This window comes from Xenia sp. Carnegie-2017, unplaced genomic scaffold (genome assembly GCF_021976095.1).
Source record: "Xenia sp. Carnegie-2017 unplaced genomic scaffold, XeniaSp_v1 HiC_scaffold_2, whole genome shotgun sequence".
In the NCBI taxonomy this organism is placed as follows: domain Eukaryota; kingdom Metazoa; phylum Cnidaria; class Anthozoa; order Malacalcyonacea; family Xeniidae; genus Xenia; species Xenia sp. Carnegie-2017.
The window spans coordinates 3,397,110-3,416,518 of NW_025813482.1; the positions used below are offsets into that span (position 1 = coordinate 3,397,110).

The window sequence follows — 19,409 nt, forward strand, 5'->3', positions numbered from 1 at the left end:
CACTTGAGAAAAACGACGATTTTTTTGAAAGCAAACATGTTTCGACATTATCAGAATGCCATCTTCAGTGCAGTATGGTTAGTGTTAAGTAATATGATACGTAATATGATATGAATAAATTAATTACAATGATATGATATGAATAAATATGAATAAATATGATATGAATAAATTAATTACAATGAGTAGGTTTATGATTTAGTTACAAATTATAAAATATTTACAAAAAGGAAAAGAAAAATAATTATTAAGAACTTATAACAAAAAATATTATTATAAAGTAAATATAGTGTTGTAGTGGTGAACTTGGATATTTAAATCGGGATTAGTTTTATTAATGTGTAGAGCTTCCTTGATTTTGTTCGAACAAAATTGGACTGATACGAACACTGAAATTGGACTGATACGAACACTGACCGACAGAGCACGGAAACTTAACAACACAGACATCGGCTTTCAACGTGATTTAAAGAAACTAATATTCACTCTCCAACGTAATTCTTTTCCTTTTCATTTCATCAACAACACTATACAACACAATTTGACAACAAGAAAAGCACTGACTCATCTAACTCCACAACTAACACTAACGATATACAACAACCTGACAATAAACGTTATTTCAAACTACCTTACATAGGTGATTACTCACGACACACACAACGCAAACTCACACAAATCATTAAACGCTACTGCACTGACATTGACGTTAAACTTATTTTCACACCTTTTAAAATAAAATCTTTATTTTCGTTTAAAGACCCACTTCCCGAACTTTCCAAATCTATGGTAGTTTATCAATTTTCATGTGCGGGATGTAATTCCCGCTATATTGGTGAAACTTCTCGCCAATTATCTACCAGGATAAAGGAACATACTCACACAGACAAAAACTCCACTATCTACAAACATCTTCAAGCCTCTCCTTCATGTAAAAACAAATTCTCACCTTCCTGTTTTAAAATCATCGACACTGATCAATCCACTTTCTCACTCAAAATCAAGGAAGCTCTACACATTAATAAAACTAATCCCGATTTAAATATCCAAGTTCACCACTACAACACTATATTTACTTTATAATAATATTTTTTGTTATAAGTTCTTAATACTTATTTTTCTTTTCCTTTTTGTAAATATTTTATAATTTTGTAACTAAATCATAAACCTACTCATTGTAATTAATTTATTCATATCATATTTATTCATATTTATTCATATCATATCATTGTAATTAATTTAAAATCGTGGCCAGAGATTTGCCAGGCGGAAAGCGAATTTTCAATATGAACATAATAGCCCAACATAATACTTTTAAAAAAGCCATCACAATAATCAAATAGAGATTAATAAATCCTTCTCTATTTGATTATCATAATGCAAATGAGATATGATCTTTTTATTCTCTATTGACTGATTGATGATTGTTATGGTGAATATTATGTTGGGCTATTATGTTCATATTGTAATTAATTTATTCATATCATATTACGTATCATATTACTTAACACTAACCATTCTGCACTGAAGATGGCATTCTGATAATGTCCAAACATGTTTGCTTTCAAAAAAATCGTCGTTTTTCTCAAGTGTTTTTTAAAATTGCTGCTAATTAGAAATTATGGTAAAATTTAAAAGAACGGAGAACGTTTCTATGAAAGTATACTTTGTTTCAATGACGTTTGTCCATGGCAACCCTGGCTCACTCGGGTGATGTATCCATGAGCTGAGTATAGACCAGTGGACACAACTTTAAAACGGACTTTTTTGGTGGTATGGGAGTTTGACCCTGGTCGAAATGAATTTTTCATTTTTGAAAAATTAATGTTAGCATAAAAAGGTTTTAATGCGGGTCGAGGCCCGTAGTGTAAAAAAGGCGTTTTTGTTTAGTTTTGTGCATGTCAAGTCTGTATGAACAAATATGTCCTTTTGCTGACGTAAAGGGAAATAAATCAAAGTGCGTAAACCGACATTGGACGACGTTGCATTTGAGTGTGATCGTTCTTCGTGATATACTTTTTTCTGTTTCTACTACACATTTACCTATATATCTATTACAGTGTGATGTATATATACAACCAGGTTTCTATGAGGGCAGTCGACTCTCTTAACTTCTATCAGCAGATGTATTGCGTTCATGTATATTGTATAGAGTTTAGACTTGGTATTGAGTCGCAACCATGAGTAAACTCGTGCCATTGTATTATCCATTACTCACATCCGCTTTGCCATACCGGAAGTATATGGTTTGGGTGTGTTGTCATTTCTAAACGTTATGCAGAAATAGAAGAATATTTAACACATTGATATCCAGAAGATATACATAGTCAATCAACAAACTTCAAAATAAGTCAACGGCTTAATTTTAGAAAAATATTAGGCCAGAAATAAATCTATCGGGGATCTTTCGTTACTTGGGTCAGGTACAAGTGAGTATTTATTTTTAAAGTTGTTTCGTTTGTATTCGGAATCGTAGTTAACACACGTTTTAAAAGCTTTCATATCCTCCCTTTTTGTTCTACTGTTTTCTTCGATACATTTACTAGCATATTGGCTGAGATATATTGTCCAGCTAACAATGATATGCTATTAGTAAACCTTGTTGGTCTTTGTGGCAGGCACTGTCTTGGGCGTCATTTTGCTGATCGTGAGAAATATGTATAGGTTGTATTGTCAGTGAAGTCAGTTTAAGTGATTAAACTGAACATGGGTCAATGATTTTCTACTAAGGGATACTTTTTCAATCGAGCTAAAAGGAAAAATGTAGATGTGATGTTTGGTATATTATGAAAGTACTGTGTATGACAATATCTTGTCATTTTATTAAGTTAAAAACCAGTCTTACGAAAGAATTTCGAGGAGATAAGTTATTATTCATCAGATAGCCATCACAAACAATAACTATTCCTTGTTGTGTTCACATCAGTGGGTCTGAGTGGGATGATAAACCATTTCTAATTTCTCCAGACTATGTCATACCTAATCCCTACTCTAATACTGGTATTTATTTTGCCTCAGCCAAGTATAACGGTACGTATGCTGATAAAATTAACAGATGTGACGAAGGCTGCCTCCTTCTGTTGTTCGTTCTGTTATAGTTTGGCATCTTGCTCACATAAATATAAACTTTCACGAGTTGTAGAGACCTTAAGTTGATGTCAAGCTTGTCATTTTAAAATTGTATTGTGCTGCTACAACCTAGTTAAGTTCATTATGCAGCACGCCATGAAGCAATTTTGAATTATTTTTGACAAATAATTTGCAGTGTTGCTATTATTTTATTGTTTGCGTTTCTTGACAACATATTCCTCGATGACCAATATTATTATTGATAAGAAAGTTGTTTCTAAGTACAAAAGTATTTTTTGTAGTGGGAATAGTGTTAATTCTAGTTTAATTTACATAATGACATTCATGATATACATATAATGTTCATATTCATGAAAAATCGTCATTTGCTTCTATTTGAAAATTGATTGCACTTAGTAGTAATATTCCACTCACTATTTGAACACTACTTTAGAAAATGAAAGAAATATTTATTGCAGCCTAATATTAAAAAAATCATCAATGCTTTTATATTGTTTCGTTTTCATTGTTTGTGTTTTCAATAGAATTTATTGATCACCAAATGCTGTAATTATAATTATAAATTTGCATTATTTTTAATATTATATACTACTAATATATAAAATTTCATCACCAGATATCTGAATTTATTTCTCATAAATTGCTTACATGTATTTATATTAAATGAAACTATTTGAATTTAGGATACAGAAAGTTATGATGAGAGCACTTTTATTGTTTGCAACTTTGCAATTCATTGGCATCACATATGGACAGTCAAGTTAGTACAAACACTCATAGTATGATTATAAAACAAGTATTAGTTTGTGTCATCTTGTTATGGGTGATTGCTAAAGAGGTTTGGGGAAAGACATATATTTGCAGGCCTATATGACATTTTGCTTAGACAAAAAAACAGGAATGTTTTACTGTAACTAATTAAGTTGAATGAAAAGATTTTTCGAGCTTCACAGCTATCCCAACAATGGGTTTCTGGTTGGCAGATGGAAAAGAAATTATATTTTATTTAACTATAGGTTTTTTCAATATTAAACAATTTAATTGAATCATCTACAAGTTGTATTTACGAACCTATAATTATCATAGACTTCACTGCCAAATTTGAAAATACATATTCAAATTCTGTGGGTTGAGTAAATCAGAATAATGTTGTTCATATTCCATTTCTTTGTAATAACCTGGTATTTCTTTGTCATTATTTAAATGCCTGTTGCATTGTTCATTTTTGTGCATTTTTTTTTCATGTTTTACCAAAATGCATCTTGTGCCCATAAAAGATGAATAACTCAAATAAATAAGATGAAAAAGCTAATCTATGTGACCAAAGTATTTTTTTCAAATTAGCATGCTATCTGTACATGAGGGCAACTGCCATTCTAGGATCTATCTTAGTGTACATATTATTCAAAGTTACATATTTTTATTTAGAGCCTTTCATTGAAAGTCAAAGCACGACTCTCTATTTTAAAAATATTTTCATCAAAATTTTTGTGTAAAAATTTGGGGATTACATATCCTTGAAAAAACTCATCTGTGCATCAATCGCAGGTAATTGTGAAAGACAAGAGAGAAATACATGTTCAGAATGTCTTCAGCTTGTTGGATGCGCTTGGTGTTCTGAAGTGGTATGTTCAACATCAAATGGCCCCAAACTTTATGCTTATTGCACAAAATGTACATACATAAAATCACAAAAATAATGCTATGGAATAATTTTTTCTTTAGAACTATACCAGTAGTCGCTGTAATACAGAAAAGAATCATGTAAGACTAAAATGCAATATGACTGTCACTGGGAATCCAGATAAGATACCTAATGTAAGTCAATGATATTTTTAATGATCATTTACTAAAAATGAAACATTCAAATAGACATTTGTATGTACTGAAATTGCATAAAATGCCTCATTTGTAGTTTGGATGTATTTGTTGTTGATTAAATGTTTATAAATTTTACAGTGCTGTATGAAATTTTAGCCCTGACCGTAAATTTTTATTCCAAGTACTATTTTATCTGATTTTTTTCACATGAGTGTAATTATGACTTGATTTGTGTAGATATTTTATCCCTTGTGTTTTTCACAAAGCAAGTCTATGATACATATTGAAATGTAAATCAATGAAAGTTATTTGATTAGTCATCTTACCATTTTTGTTGCATCATTGTGCACTGGAGGCCATAGTTAGGCCGGAGCTCCAACTATTTTTGCCTTACTGAGCCGAAGTTTGTTCATGTTTGGCAAATCTCCGGCAGCAGTCGTTTGTGCTGCAAAATACTGTCAAACTTTGGTAAATGTGTCTGATCAATACATTTTTGTATCAACGAACTATAACTATCTGCTTAAATTGAAAAACTTGCATGAAAATAAAGCATTTTATGCATGAGAGAACATGATGCTAGATTGTGTTCACACATGCTAATTTATGATTCAAAGTCGGAGTGCGAAAATTTAACTTTACATATAAAAATTTTACTAAAAATAATTTTACTAATATGATACACCTTAAGCTGTTGAACAGTGACTTGCAAAATGAACTCGCCACAACCAGTGATTTGAGTTATCAGTAAAATAGCCTGGAGCCGGTGTTTGAAGCCAGAGTTCAGATTTGAAAAGAGGCCGGAGCTGAAAAACCGGAGTTTGCACAGCCCTATTTTAAATGACAACAAGTACATCCTTGATCTATTCTTTTATCAATATCTCACCATTATTTATTATAAAAAATAAGGTTTTAGCCTTAGGAATTAGATTCCTAGTGTCAATCAATTTTTTTTGTGTTATTTAGTTTGATGCTTCAACTCTCAATAACAACAATCAGATATCACCAAGACTGGTTAAAGCAAAAATACGTGTTGGTTCGTAGTCTCAGCATAGGTTTTTGTGTATATTTTCATAGCATGTGAATTTTTCATGATAATATTTTTCGGATATAATTTGAAGACTTTTCACATGTGATTTCGAAATTTTTTTCCTTTTGGTTTAAGCGTGTTTTTATGGATAAGTTTGAATTTTTCAATGCTGGATGTCCCATTTTTTTTTCATAGCAGTAATTATTATTTGTAATTGCTGTATATATTTATTTGACCAGGTGAACCTTTGAAATTTAATTTTCTTGTGAGACCTTCCAAAGACTATCCTGTTGACTTCTACATCTTGATGGATTTATCGCTTTCTATGAACGACGATTTAAATAGCGTAAAGAGACTTGCGGTTAACATTTGTAAGTCTTTTGTCAGTCATGTTTTGTTTTGTTAAAGTTATGAAAAAGTTAAACATCTTGAAATGTTACACTTACTGTGCGGATAACGATACAGATTCAGATTCAAAACGATACAGATTCAAAAAAGTAGATTCGTGATCAAGGATTAGCGATATAAGATAATCTAATATATTTCAGCTGACAAGTTAAACGAGCTTACCAGCAACCATAGATTGGCTTTTGGATCATTTGTAGACAAAGTCGTCCCACCATTTGTTAAATTTGAAGAGTAAGTATGTAACACTGAGGTCTACTATATAATTCATGAAGAATAACAATCATGACGAAAATAAAACACCCATTTTTACGTACATGTAACTGTCTAAATGATCGGTGTGTAATGATTGCCAATAAAAAGTCAATTTCTGTTTTACTAGTATTGGAAAACCATTTAGTGTTTCTCAGAGTGAAAAAGGTGATCCACCTTACGATTTCAAACACATACAATCTTTTACTAACTCATCAACAGAGTTCAGGGTAAGTTTAAAAACTGTTGCGTCCACAAAGTTACCATAAGGTTTTCTCTTAATTCTATGAAGACGTGGTAATGGCTACTTTACACGAGACTATTTTGGATCTAGCAGTTGCACCTCAGAATTTTACGTACTCATTCACAGGCTTGAGGAATGTGACTTTGTATAAATTCACAATGCTTACTTATCTATTCTCAATGCCACTGTCTTGATGTACGTTGTGCGTACGTAATTTGTCTTGACTTTGTATAGATTCACAATGCTTACTTATCTATTCTCAATGCCACTGTCTTGATGTACGTTGTGCGTACGTAATTTGTCTTGACTTTGTATAGATTAACAATGCTTACTTATCTATTCTCAATGCCACTGTCTTGATGTACGTTGTGCGTACTTATTTTTACAAGCATATTTGCAAGTAATGAAAATATTCTATTCGTTAATATTTCGTTGTTGCAATTAGTAAATTCTTGCCTTCACTTATGAAGATGAACAATGCCGTTCCAACCAAGGATTTGAGTTTCATCCTGTCTATTCAGTCAAAGTTAACCCGCAACCCTGCAACTTATCTTATATATGGTTGTTTTCTGAATAGTTTGTTGTTAGAATAATCATTAAGGTTGGAGTATAATTTCAATGTGTCCATTTGTTTTTGAAGGATAAAGTTAGTGAACAAACAGTTTCTGGCAATCGTGACGTACCGGAAGGCTTGTTTGATGCTCTGATGCAAGTAGTTGTCTGTGAAAAGGTTTGTTCTTGTTGTCACAAATCTTTCAGTATATATTTATATATGTTTGATTCTATGGGAATTTTTCTTGGTCGACCAGATTTATTGGAAAGCTGGGTAAAAGAAATAGCTTGATAAAAACTTCTATTCCCTTCCGTATTACTGTGTACTTAAGTTTTTGTTATTTGCAGGAACTTGATTGGCGTAGCAAGGAAACAACCAGAAAGATGGTTCTTATTGTTACAGATGCTACTTTTCATATAGCTGGTGAAGGAAGAGTAAGTTCGTGTTGGATTTTTATTTCAGAAATTCGATGCACGTACCTATCTACTTTTTTATTTGAATGGCTCTTCTGACAGTTTAGAAAGGTGTGCGACATTAAACCTGTGCAAGCATATCTATATCCATGCGTTGTGTATACTTCAACCAATGAAATGAATGAAAACTTCGTACATATTTTGTATTCGTGTTATAATTTTGAACTTTTTTGAATTTAGTTTGGCGGTGTTGCTAACCCAAACGAGGCCAGATGTTCCCTTAATGCCACTGATGTTAATGGTGTCCGGTTTTACAACAAATCTTTGATTTGGGTGAGTTGCTAGTTGTTATTGTATCAACTGAACCTAAGATTGTAGCTGAGATAACACTAGACGATGCCAGTTACTTTGACAAAATGATGTGCGTTGTATATCATAACATTACGTAAGCGGTTTTATAAATAGACTGTAGCAAATTACTATTTGAACTAGCTGTTACGTGTACTCTTTCGTATCATTTATGAATTATATAGACTAAAGTGTTCATTACAACTTTGAATCGGTTAAGGAAAGCATTTACTGAAACACGTTTAAGTATTATTCATGTTGTCTGTCTATTAAAAATATGCATTGGTTTGAAAGATTGCCCTATCCTTTGATTTCTAATTCTTTTCTTTCTGAAAGTGATATTAATGTAGAAGCGCTAGGAAAACGAGACCTAAGACGAATCTTAGGATGTTTTATGCATATTGCTTATTGTTGTTTCTAGTAAAACTGACTTTTTTGCTTTTTTAGAACGCTGCTAGTGTTTGTGAATCATCATATGCATTAAGGTACATATCTTTATTTATCATTTCAGGATTACCCTTCACCAAGTAAATTGTACGGAAGAATTTTGTCCTCCGGCATCCAACCCATTTTTGCTGTAAGCAGTCAGGCCCGAGGTGTGGGCAATGTTTATGAGGTAATGTACTTTCACAGGAAATTGTCAGCCCTTTTGCACTAAGTTTTTTAGTTTACGCAATCATTTTCAATAAAATATACGTAGAACGTAGTGTAAGAGAAAACAAAATCGTCTCCATAACTTGAAGATAATTTGTGTCTCCATATCTCTGAAGAAAGTGTGTCTTCAGAACTGTGAAGATGCGTAGTGTAAAGATACTCCGTATAGTCAACTGACAAATGATATAAAATTGATAATTTTACTTCAATGTATTTTTTTTTCGGGCATCGATTCTTAGGTTGAACTGTATACTTGATTTTTCGAATTTAAAATAAACACTTTACCAAAATTTCTTCTTCAGGCGTTAGCTAAAACTTGGGAAGACTCAGGTGCAACTTATGGAAGTTTGAGTAGTGATTCAAGAGATATTATTCAACTTATTCAAGATAGTTATGATGTAAGTAAATCTTCAAGCTTTTCTAAAAAAGTTCTAAGGGAAATCGCCATTTTTATTTCATTGCGCATGCACTGAATATCATATCGTGATGACTGCTGCGTGATGCTTTGGTAAATATCAAATCGTTTATCTGACACGGTATTCGCTATCGTTGATCTTAAACCCATAATTTTTTTTACAAATAAAGCTTTCCATAAACTAGACAACTCGAATTGTGGTGTTGGATTTTGAATTTTAATCCTGAAATATTACATAAATTCTTTATCAGTTTAATGAATTTCATTCATCAGGGATTTCTTTCATAAATTTTGCAGGATTATTGTTTGAGTACTCGAAAAATTGATGTATAAAAATGTAACGTTGTCCATCTGTCTGCTTCGTTCGGCCCTTTACTATTTTACGCGTGTGGTGAAGGGCGAAATGATTGAACGAGTTTAATACAAAAAGATTTAAGCACTCATTGGTACTATTTGAAGGAAACCTTGGCAGCTCACCAAAACATTTTGAAATATACTATACAATATGAGCTGTGCCACAATGTGTTAATTTTTCATGGAATGCTAAATATTTTATAGAAAATTACTTCCGAGGTTCAACTCAAGGCTCTCAATACTGTTGAAGGAGTTGAGGTGGAAATCAAGCAAGTCAACTGCACGTAAGTGTCGAACGAACTCATCATTCAAATGGTTCGATGTTTTTACTTCATTGTGAGATGTAGGCAATGGACATACATATAGCTTTACTGCAAGCTTGTGGAAATATTCGGAAACAAAATGAATCAATTAAGCTCCATATTATTCATGTGTATGTTCGCCATATGAAAGAATTATCGTATAAAAATGAAAGTTTCTCCTAAACGTCTACAAATTAAAAACAATTGCATATAACTTCATATATCATTCTGATAAAGGCTCGAAGCACCGAGTCAAAAGCTCAATAAAATAATTTTATAACAATCCAGAGAAAGCATTATTGTAGATCACCTTATGGTAAGTCTATATCTGGCTATCCTATGACACTATGAATTTAAGAAAGTGAAAGGGCATTGGCATATAGATCAAAGCAATAGCAGTATATGCAAATCAATGACAGTCTGTGTAATTCAGTGGTAGTATAGGAAAGATAGGGACATCTTGAACTGGGCAATCAAAATGTAAAGATGACAATTCGCTTTTGAAAATGTTCCAAACTTCCAATTTTATTGCTATTTCATTTGTTTCTCAACTTGTTTTCATGTTTTATCTGAACTTGTCTTCATGTTTTGCCTTAAAATGGTCACTTGCATCATTTGACATTCCAAAAAAGCTTCCCAGATGAATATTTGTTTGTGGTAGATTAGATAGGAAGCTGAATCTTCGAATGATTTAGTTGGAAGAATGATATTTCTCTAAATTGATGTGTAGGTTTTATTTTTATGAAATTATGAAGACCTACATCAACAACACTGGGATTTATAAAAGACCTCTCAAATGTAACATTTTCGGAAAACTTAACTATGAATAATTTTTACATTTTCTTTATTATTCTGTTTTATTAGATCTCCTGGTGCTGATGACCGATCTTGTTCAAATGTAAAACCTGGAGAAACAGTAAGACCATTTTGATGCATATTTTGGCATTTTTTGCTGTAGTTCATCTGAGAAGTAAAAGATTGCACCTTTTCGAGGGTATTCACAAATTTCTCCGAGGTTTTCATGAGCCAGTGTGAACACGAAAAATTTCTTTTGGCTATTTCCCTTATAAAATAACACTAATGCGAAACAGACAAATTTTAAACAAACGTTTTAATTTTTCCTCTAAAACGTGTTGTATTTATTGTTTTTATTTCATAAATACATATAGAATAGATTTTGCTCGTTGATTAATAGTTAGTTGTTTTTGGGAATGAATAACGATTTCCAGTCCTTTTCACGAGCGATTAAAACCAGTCTGTGACAGGAAAACTAGCTTCGTGTAATCTTAAAAGAAGATTTTCATACTTGCGTTTTATTTCCGCTTTTTTTAAGGAATTTTTGATATCTCTTTAGACAAATGACTTAATATTCAAGACTGTTTAGTATATCAAGGCCTTTTTAGGTGTTGTAATGGTAGCTGTATTGGTTGTTTATGCCAATAATGAATGTCAATCTTGCAGCTCAAATTTTTGCTATTCTTTCCATACGTAGCTATGACAATCTTTTTGCTATTTTAGGTGGAATTTTCAGTATCTGCTACTGTTACCTCATGTGAAAAACATGGAAATTCGACCAGGTATGTGATAATATAGATATATGTGTACCCATATGTAGGCTAAAGTGTAAGATAATATCTCTATGTAACGCGTAATAGTGATAATACCACAACAAGTAGACCAAAAAATAAGAGTATTTATCAACGTACCTTAAAATTACGGAACATCTTTACTTCAAGCATAAATACATTAGATAATGCCGTAGCCAGCTTGCAAATTTGGTCGTACTATGTAAATGTTGTCAATTTTGTGGCAGTTTCATTATGTGTATCTCTAGAAATATATTGTTTTTATATTTAGTGTAATTTTACGAAGCTGGATATCAAACATACTGGCTGACTCACTACATCATAAATATACATATATAATATGTTTAATTTCAGTTTATCATATATCATTTGACAGTTTCCTGATAAACGCAGCTGGATTTGGAAGTATTCAGGTGGATCTCGAAGTTATTTGCAGATGCGATTGTGAGGACATTAAGGTGAGGACACAATCGCATTGCTTTTTTATGCAATTTTTATTTGGCATATGTCTAAGTACATTAAAAACAGTCTATTACAGTTTTGCTCATAAAACATTTGTATTAAGTGTGATACGAGTTAACCCATATTTTAGTTGGTGACAGATAATTTTTGTGTTTGTAGATTCCCAACAGCCCTCGATGTAATTATAATGGAAGTTTAGTATGTGGTGGTTGTCAATGTAATGAAGGATGGTAATTACTTTATATCTTAAGTTGGGCATTTGGGTTGAATCATGCACAGCCAAACTACCATGTTATAATAGCATGCAAACCTTCTGTTCTTTTACACACTTTTTCTTTTTAAAAAACCGACAGGTCTGGAGGATTGTGTCAATGTGATACTTCCCTAAGTAGCGGCGGAGTCGACGAAGGCGCCTGTATAAATCCCAATGACACACGCGGTTTCGTTTGTGATGGCAACGGTGAATGTGATTGTGGTGTTTGCAGGTGCAACATTATACCAGTAAGTTGCGCATTTTATTTATGACATGCAGACGACAAACAAAATAGGTGTATATGTACCATATGTCAAGTAAAGTACAACATACGTATGAATAGGGTCAACATCATAAATGGCTGTAACAAAAGAATTACCGGAATTGCCATGTTCTTTTGTTTTTTGAATTTGTTTTTCTGCAATCGCAGTTTGTACTTGAATGGCAATTATTGCATTTGTTTGCTTTACTGAAGAATTGTTCATTTTCTTTGCCATGCATTCTCAAGAAATAACGGAAGTCAGTACAAAACTTATCTTCTCGAAACAAATTTGTTTATAGGGCAGAGAGGATGGTGAAAAGTATTATGGACAGTACTGTCAGTGTAGTGACTTCAGCTGCCCGCGAGCAAACAATAAAATTTGTGGTGGGAGTAAGTAAGAATACTTGTATCTATGACTTAATTATGTTAAAGTACTATATACATTCATTACTCGTGTACGTTAATAGCACTGAACTGAAAATAGACTGGATAACGCACTTCCCTATTTTTTTGAAGCCAGGATCGCCACATTGGAAGGTCCCACTTGATACGAAAAAGTAATCATAATATAAATCAAAGTCATATTTCCCCAAAATTTGCTATGTTTATTCATGGCGTTAAGTTCCAAAATAACATAAATACGTCGTCATTAAGCTCTGTCGTATAGTAAAGTTTGTTTTCACTCATCGAGTGGGACCTAAGTATAGGATGGTAAAAATAGGGGCACCTGATTACTTTGGCTTCAACTTTTGATTGGGCGTTATATTGCAATGCGCTATCTAGTTTATTATACATATCTATGGTTTATACTAAAGAACAACCTTAAAATGGTATGCTAATTTACATATTGGTGACAAGGTTCCATGTGTGTTTGACCGTAAAGATGTAAGAGCTAATTTTTGTGCAATTCTGTAGAGGATCAGGGCAAATGTCGATGTGGCACTTGTCAATGTGAGGAAGGATTTCTTGGAAGCAATTGCGGCCGAATTGATTGTTCATACCATGCAAAAGATTGTCTTATTGATGATGAGGTGAGTTGGTTAACATCATCCTTCACACTGTTTACAAATCTGATGTGAAATAATAAATTCATTAACATAATCTTCATTGCTTAACTATCGCTCTGTGAATCTTTATAGTTGAACATTATTATTGACTTCCTTTGAATGATGTAAATAATTTTTCGATTGTTGGTTTAAAGTAAATTGCCATTTTTTATTTTGTAGTATCAAGCGTGCATGCTTTCATATTTTTTTTAATGTTGATTTTATTTGCAAAAATATCAGAAATACACGTTAATAAAATATACGTTACTTGGCTACAAAGCAGCTGCGTTATGTTCAACAGCGACGAGGACTATGCATGTTTTTAATTTTAATTACTTTGTTTAGAATGGTGTCAAAGTGAATTGCAGTAACAAAGGAATTTGTCAATGTGATGGAACGTGTCGCTGCGATTCATTTTATGAAGGAAAGCATTGTGAAAAATGTCCGGTACGTATGTTCACCTTAATGAAATTAAAAGAACAATTCTCATTTGTGTCAGTTGTGCATTATCATAAAATATTATTTCGAAACGTAACCATAACTTAGGGAACATGAATATTTTCCAGTTATAAAACGTAAGAACCCAATAATATTTATTAGAACCATCGCCACATAACCATAATCGAACTGAAAACAATTCGAAAAGCCATTTTTCTTATGTTTCTCTCTTTATTGTTTCACAAAAACCCTTATTTGGCGTTATATTATATGATCGTTTTTGTAATAATTTAGTTTTATTTTACTGTACTTGTTTTTGTCTCAATTCATTAAAAAGGTTTTTTGTTTTTTATTTTGATTATGTATTTTGATAATTTCTTGCGTTTGTTTTGCTTTGCATGTAAATCAAGGTCTTAATCGTCCTTGAAATTTTCGAAGTATGTCTTTTAAAGTCCATTGAATTTCAGAACTTCTGCGTTGTACGAACAATGTTGTAAAGACGTTTTTCATAACTAGACGTTTACTGTATGCCTAACAAAGCATTCTCCCCCCCTGGTCATTTTGTATTTGGGGCTACAAACGAGTAATATCTTGTGCAAATTAACTTTCCCATGGTAGCTCGTTAGCTAAGCCAGGCACTTTTCACTGGCTCCAGAAGAAACTTCTTTTGTTTGTTGTCTCGCAGCTCATCAGTTGATATTAATTAGGCTAGTAATGTTATCTTTTTTGTTTGTTGTTTCACAGTTCATCAGTTGATATTAATTATGCTAGTAATGTCTATCTTTTTTGTCATCTTTTTTGTTTGTTGTCATCTTTTTTGTTTTTTGTCTCGCAGTTCATCAGTTGATATTAATTATGCTAGTAATGTCATCTCTTTTGTTTTTTGTCTTGCAGTTCATCAGTTGATATTAATTATGCTAGTAATGTCATCTCTTTTGTTTTTTGTCTCGCATTTCATCAGTTGATATTAATTATGCTAGAAATGTCATCTCTTTTGTTTGTTGTCTCGCAGTTCATCAGTCGATATTAATTATGCTAGTAATGTCATCTTTTTTGTTTTTTTTGTTTCGCAGTTCATCAGTGGATATTAATTATGCTAGTAATGTCATCTCTTTTGTTTGTTGTCTCGCAGTTCATCAGTGGATATTAATTATGCTAGTAATGTCATCTTTTTTGTTTTTTGTCTCGCAGTTCATCAGTTGATATTAATTATGCTAGTAATGTCATCTCTTTTGTTTTTTGTCTCGCAGTTCATCAGTTGATATTAATTATGCTAGTAATGTCATCTCTTTTGTTTTTTGTCTCGCATTTCATCAGTTGATATTAATTATGCTAGTAATGTCATCTCTTTTGTTTGTTGTCTCGCAGTTCATCAGTGGATGTTAATTATGCTAGTAATGTCATCTTTTTTGTTTTTTGCTGTTTCGCAGTTCATCAGTGGATATTAATTATGCTAGTAACGTCATCTCTTTTTTTTGTTGTTTCGCAGTTCATCAGTTGATATTAATTATGCTAGTTATGTCATCTCTTTTGTTTGTTGTCTCGCAGTTCATCAGTGGATATTAATTACGCTAGTAATGTCATCTCATTTGTTTGTTGTTTCGCAGTTCATCAGTTGATATTAATTACGCTAGTAATGTCATCTCATTTGTTTGTTGTTTCGCAGTTCATCAGTGGATATTAATTACTCTAGTAATGTCATCTCTTTTGTTTGTTGTTTCGCAGTTCATCAGTTGATATTAATTACGCTAGTAATGTCATCTCATTTGTTTGTTGTTTCGCAGTTCATCAGTGGATATTAATTACGCTAGTAATGTCATCTCTTTTGTTTGTTGTTTCGCAGTTCATCAGTTTATATTAATTACGCTAGTAATGTCATCTCATTTGTTTGTTGTCTCGCACTTCGTCAGTTGATATTAATTATGCTAGTAATGTCATCTCTTTTGTTTATTGTCTCGCAGTTCATCAGTTTATATTAATTATGCTAGTAATGTCATCTTTTTGTTGTTCAATTTTTTTCTACTTTTATTCAGTCATGTGGTGGACGATGCGGAGATTTCAAAACCTGTGTTTTATGTAAAGTTTTTGATCCTGTACCTGAAAACAGGACGCTTTGTGACGCTTGCCCAAGTATTAAAGAACTCACTACCTTGTCAGATCTAATAAAAGGTACGTATTCCGTAATTCGTAAAAGTAAAGTCCACCTTTAGTGTTTATTTAAATATGGATATCTACCGTTTTACGTTATCATCCTCTTTCACCTCTTTCCAAAAAATTAGAGCAGTTGCCAACAACTTGTGAAGAAAGGGACGATGAAGGATGCACGTACTTCTATAGTTACGAGGAAAAAAATAACGTCACTACCCTTTATGTTGTGAAAACTAAAGGTATGTTTAAAAGGATCATGGGACTGTTAGATAATTAACGTTAACTTTTATTTCCTGATACATTTACATCATCTGAGCACATTATCATATGTTATTATATTGCAAGCGTTCCGTCCTGTGAAATAGCGTGATTTGGTTGGCTTATAAAAGAAACATTTTTTGCCGGTCTGTAATATTTTTCGGTCAAATACACGTAATTTACAAATAAATGTAAACAAATTTCATGAAGCCAACTGCAAAAATATTGAAAACGCAAAAAATGCGAAACAGAAAAATTTGTTCGAATGTTAGTCGAAGGAATAACACTCAGAAAGTGAGTTGTGTTATCCAGACGACACGATTCCAAACAATTTCTCATTTACGAAAACTTAAGGAGTAAAAGCAAACATTTGAAAAAAAAGCAAGGAAGAAAACAGAAAGAAAGTTATCAAATCATGCCAAGTAATACATTTTTATCCTCGCTTGCTCGGTTTTTGCAAAAAAATATCGGACCTATATCTTTTTGTACAAACCTCGCCAACGGGCTCTGTATTCACAAAAACGTTTTTTCCTATATTTCACGGTAAAGACATCGAGCTTGGTAAAAAAGAGGATTAGTAATATACGATTTCGCGTCTTTAACTAGAATATCCCAAACTGTTTTCAAACATTGATGCATGTTTTCTGTTCACTTTTGGACTCACGGTATCTTTGTGGGAGAGTGAGACTTTGCTAACGTTTAGTCATTCATGACTCGACCAGCACGTCCTGAATGCTAGCCTGTTTTTCTGGTTTTCAATACGAATCGAAGATAATGATCAAAGTGTAGGCAAAAAACAGTACTCCCAGTATAATACGTACGCGCGTACATGTGGGGGGGCCTAATAAATATCCACGAAAGGAAGTGGATTGATGAACGAACTCAAATAATGTTACAAATTTGATATCATTAGCATCTAACTTAAAATAATGTGTTTGAGATGACAGAAATGTGCTTTTTCAGTCTTACCTCAAAATTATTCAATAAATGCCTTCAACCTATTTGCCCTATACGCTGTCGCTTAGATTGTATGTCACGTGGCTGCACTCTCGTCTGCATGTCTTCCAAAAAGAAGTTGTAAATATTTAAGCCGGCTTACGTAATAGTACAACTAAAGTGCATTAACCAATTTATTTTCTCTAGATTGTCCTGAAGGTCCTGATGTTCTTACTATTGTGCTTGCTGTTATTGGTGGTATTGTTGGTATCGGTATAATTCTTTTGATATTATGGAAACTTTTCACTGCCATGGTGGTAAGAATTTGTATTATTTATTTTTGTATAATTTATTATATTATATTATAATTGTATTATAATATAATATAATAAATAATATTATTAATATAATATAATATTAATAATATAATTATATTATTAATATTATATTATATTATAATTTATATATTTTATGATATATAAAGTATTCTTTTACTCTGTATTAAATGATAAAACGTGGAAAATTTTCTTAGGACCGCCGCGAATATCAGAAATTTGAACAAGATAGAGCAAAGTCGAAATGGCACAGGGTAGGCATAAATTTTTTTATCAAACGACCGACATATCTGATGTACATAGCTCATCGATAGTGGGAGAAACTTTTGCACTCTGAAGCAGTGATGAACATTGTTATTGAAATTGTATGATTATACAGGGTGTATCAAAAAATAAGGACTTTACAAATGGACACGTTGGGATTATTTCAATGCCCATGCTAAACCCAAGTGTGCATAAAATATCGTCGGCTACGTACATATATTATTGTCACAAAAACTGGGAATTTAGCATGACTTCTAATAGCAAATCATCCACAATAATTTAATTTCTAAATGGGATCATAATAACAACATCTACGAGTAACTAATAATCTCCGAAATATGATCTTTTTTATTCCCGGATACAATATCCGCGCATCTTCTAGTTTTCAAAGATTTAAAATTGCGATGCTCATTTTAGGAAAAAAATCCTTTGTATCAACCTGCGGTGTCCACCGTCCAAAATCCTACGTTTGTTGGTAAATCCTGAACATCGCTCTTCTTGGCTCAATTTATTTGTCATTTGATGTTATGAATGATTACAAGTGAAGAAGAATTATTTACTACTGACACATCTTGTGAAAGATATATTTGTAAATTACAACTTGACCTGTATGTTGAGTGGGACAAGCTTATCAAGTGATAATAAAATTTGGAAATTTTTTTATTCGTGTTTATGCTAGTTACACTCTCTTTAAATGTTTTGTATTTTGTCGTTTGATTTGTATTTTTATTTAATGGAATAAACAAACCTAGTATAGCGTTTGTGAGGAAAATAAATACGTGTTACTACTACTTTTTAGAAGTGTACAATGATATTTCGTTTTTCACATAATATTTACGATACTCTCTAATTTTCTTTGTCTTTTTCATACTATGTGCACTGTAGACATTCGTTAATGACTCGTCAAAGAAAACATATCAAGGGATCATCTTGTAATGTAATGAAATTCTTTCAATAGACTGAGCGGTTCAATGTGTAACTGTTGCGCATGCGCCCTTTAGAGCGTTCGTAGACGCAGCTTTCTCCGAAAAATATCGCAGGGTGTTGTTTCATAACTTTCATTCGCTCGAATTAATCTGCGCGAAGCTTTAGTGAGGTAAGCTAAGTTTTTAAGTGAATTAAAATGTTAATATATCGTTCATGCCTTTGTCATCATTCATGCATATCATTTTTGTCAATATGCTACCTCGATTGCTCATTTGTGCATTTTCATCGAAACTTAACGGTATTTAATGGTGTATGTCAAATTTTGTGCAATACTTACATTGAGATTCTTGTAATGTGTGAGGCGTCCAAAGATCAAGCATATGTTATTTGCAATCAAACACATGAACTTGATTTATCGGTCAAGCAAACGAATAATCGCACTCTTGACAAGACATCACAATTAAGACTTTAAAAGAGTTGGCGAGTTTAAATGAAACACAGACAGCAAATAAATATATTTAATGGCGTTCGAATCTTGTATGAAATGCAAGTTTTATTTGTGCTTACGTGAAACGACAATGAAACATTATACTTGTCAACTTTTGTCAACCCAATC

General features: G+C 32.3%; 1 protein-coding gene across 2 annotated transcripts; it reads left to right on the forward strand.

The window, feature by feature from the left end:
• Nucleotides 1-2,224: 2,224 nt before the first annotated feature.
• On the forward strand, nt 2,225-18,657 carry LOC124439872 (integrin beta-1-B-like). 2 transcript variants are annotated; one of them, XM_046990146.1, is made up of 27 exons: nt 2,225-2,429; nt 3,774-3,850; nt 4,639-4,715; nt 4,816-4,908; nt 5,875-5,944; nt 6,178-6,309; nt 6,487-6,577; nt 6,726-6,825; nt 7,480-7,569; nt 7,740-7,826; nt 8,046-8,138; nt 8,665-8,769; nt 9,110-9,205; nt 9,781-9,860; nt 10,743-10,794; nt 11,397-11,455; nt 11,841-11,922; nt 12,086-12,156; nt 12,280-12,427; nt 12,741-12,831; nt 13,357-13,472; nt 13,833-13,934; nt 15,959-16,094; nt 16,205-16,312; nt 17,475-17,584; nt 17,800-17,856; nt 18,284-18,657. In XM_046990146.1, the coding sequence occupies exons 2-27, from the start codon at nt 3,787-3,789 to the stop codon at nt 18,350-18,352; spliced, it is 2,379 nt and encodes a 792-aa protein (XP_046846102.1). In that variant the 5' UTR covers nt 2,225-2,429; nt 3,774-3,786; the 3' UTR covers nt 18,353-18,657. The 2 variants fall into 2 exon arrangements, with proteins under 2 accessions (XP_046846102.1, XP_046846103.1); XM_046990147.1 differs by having other exon boundaries at nt 2,264-2,423.
• The last annotated feature ends 752 nt before the right edge of the window (nt 18,658-19,409 follow it).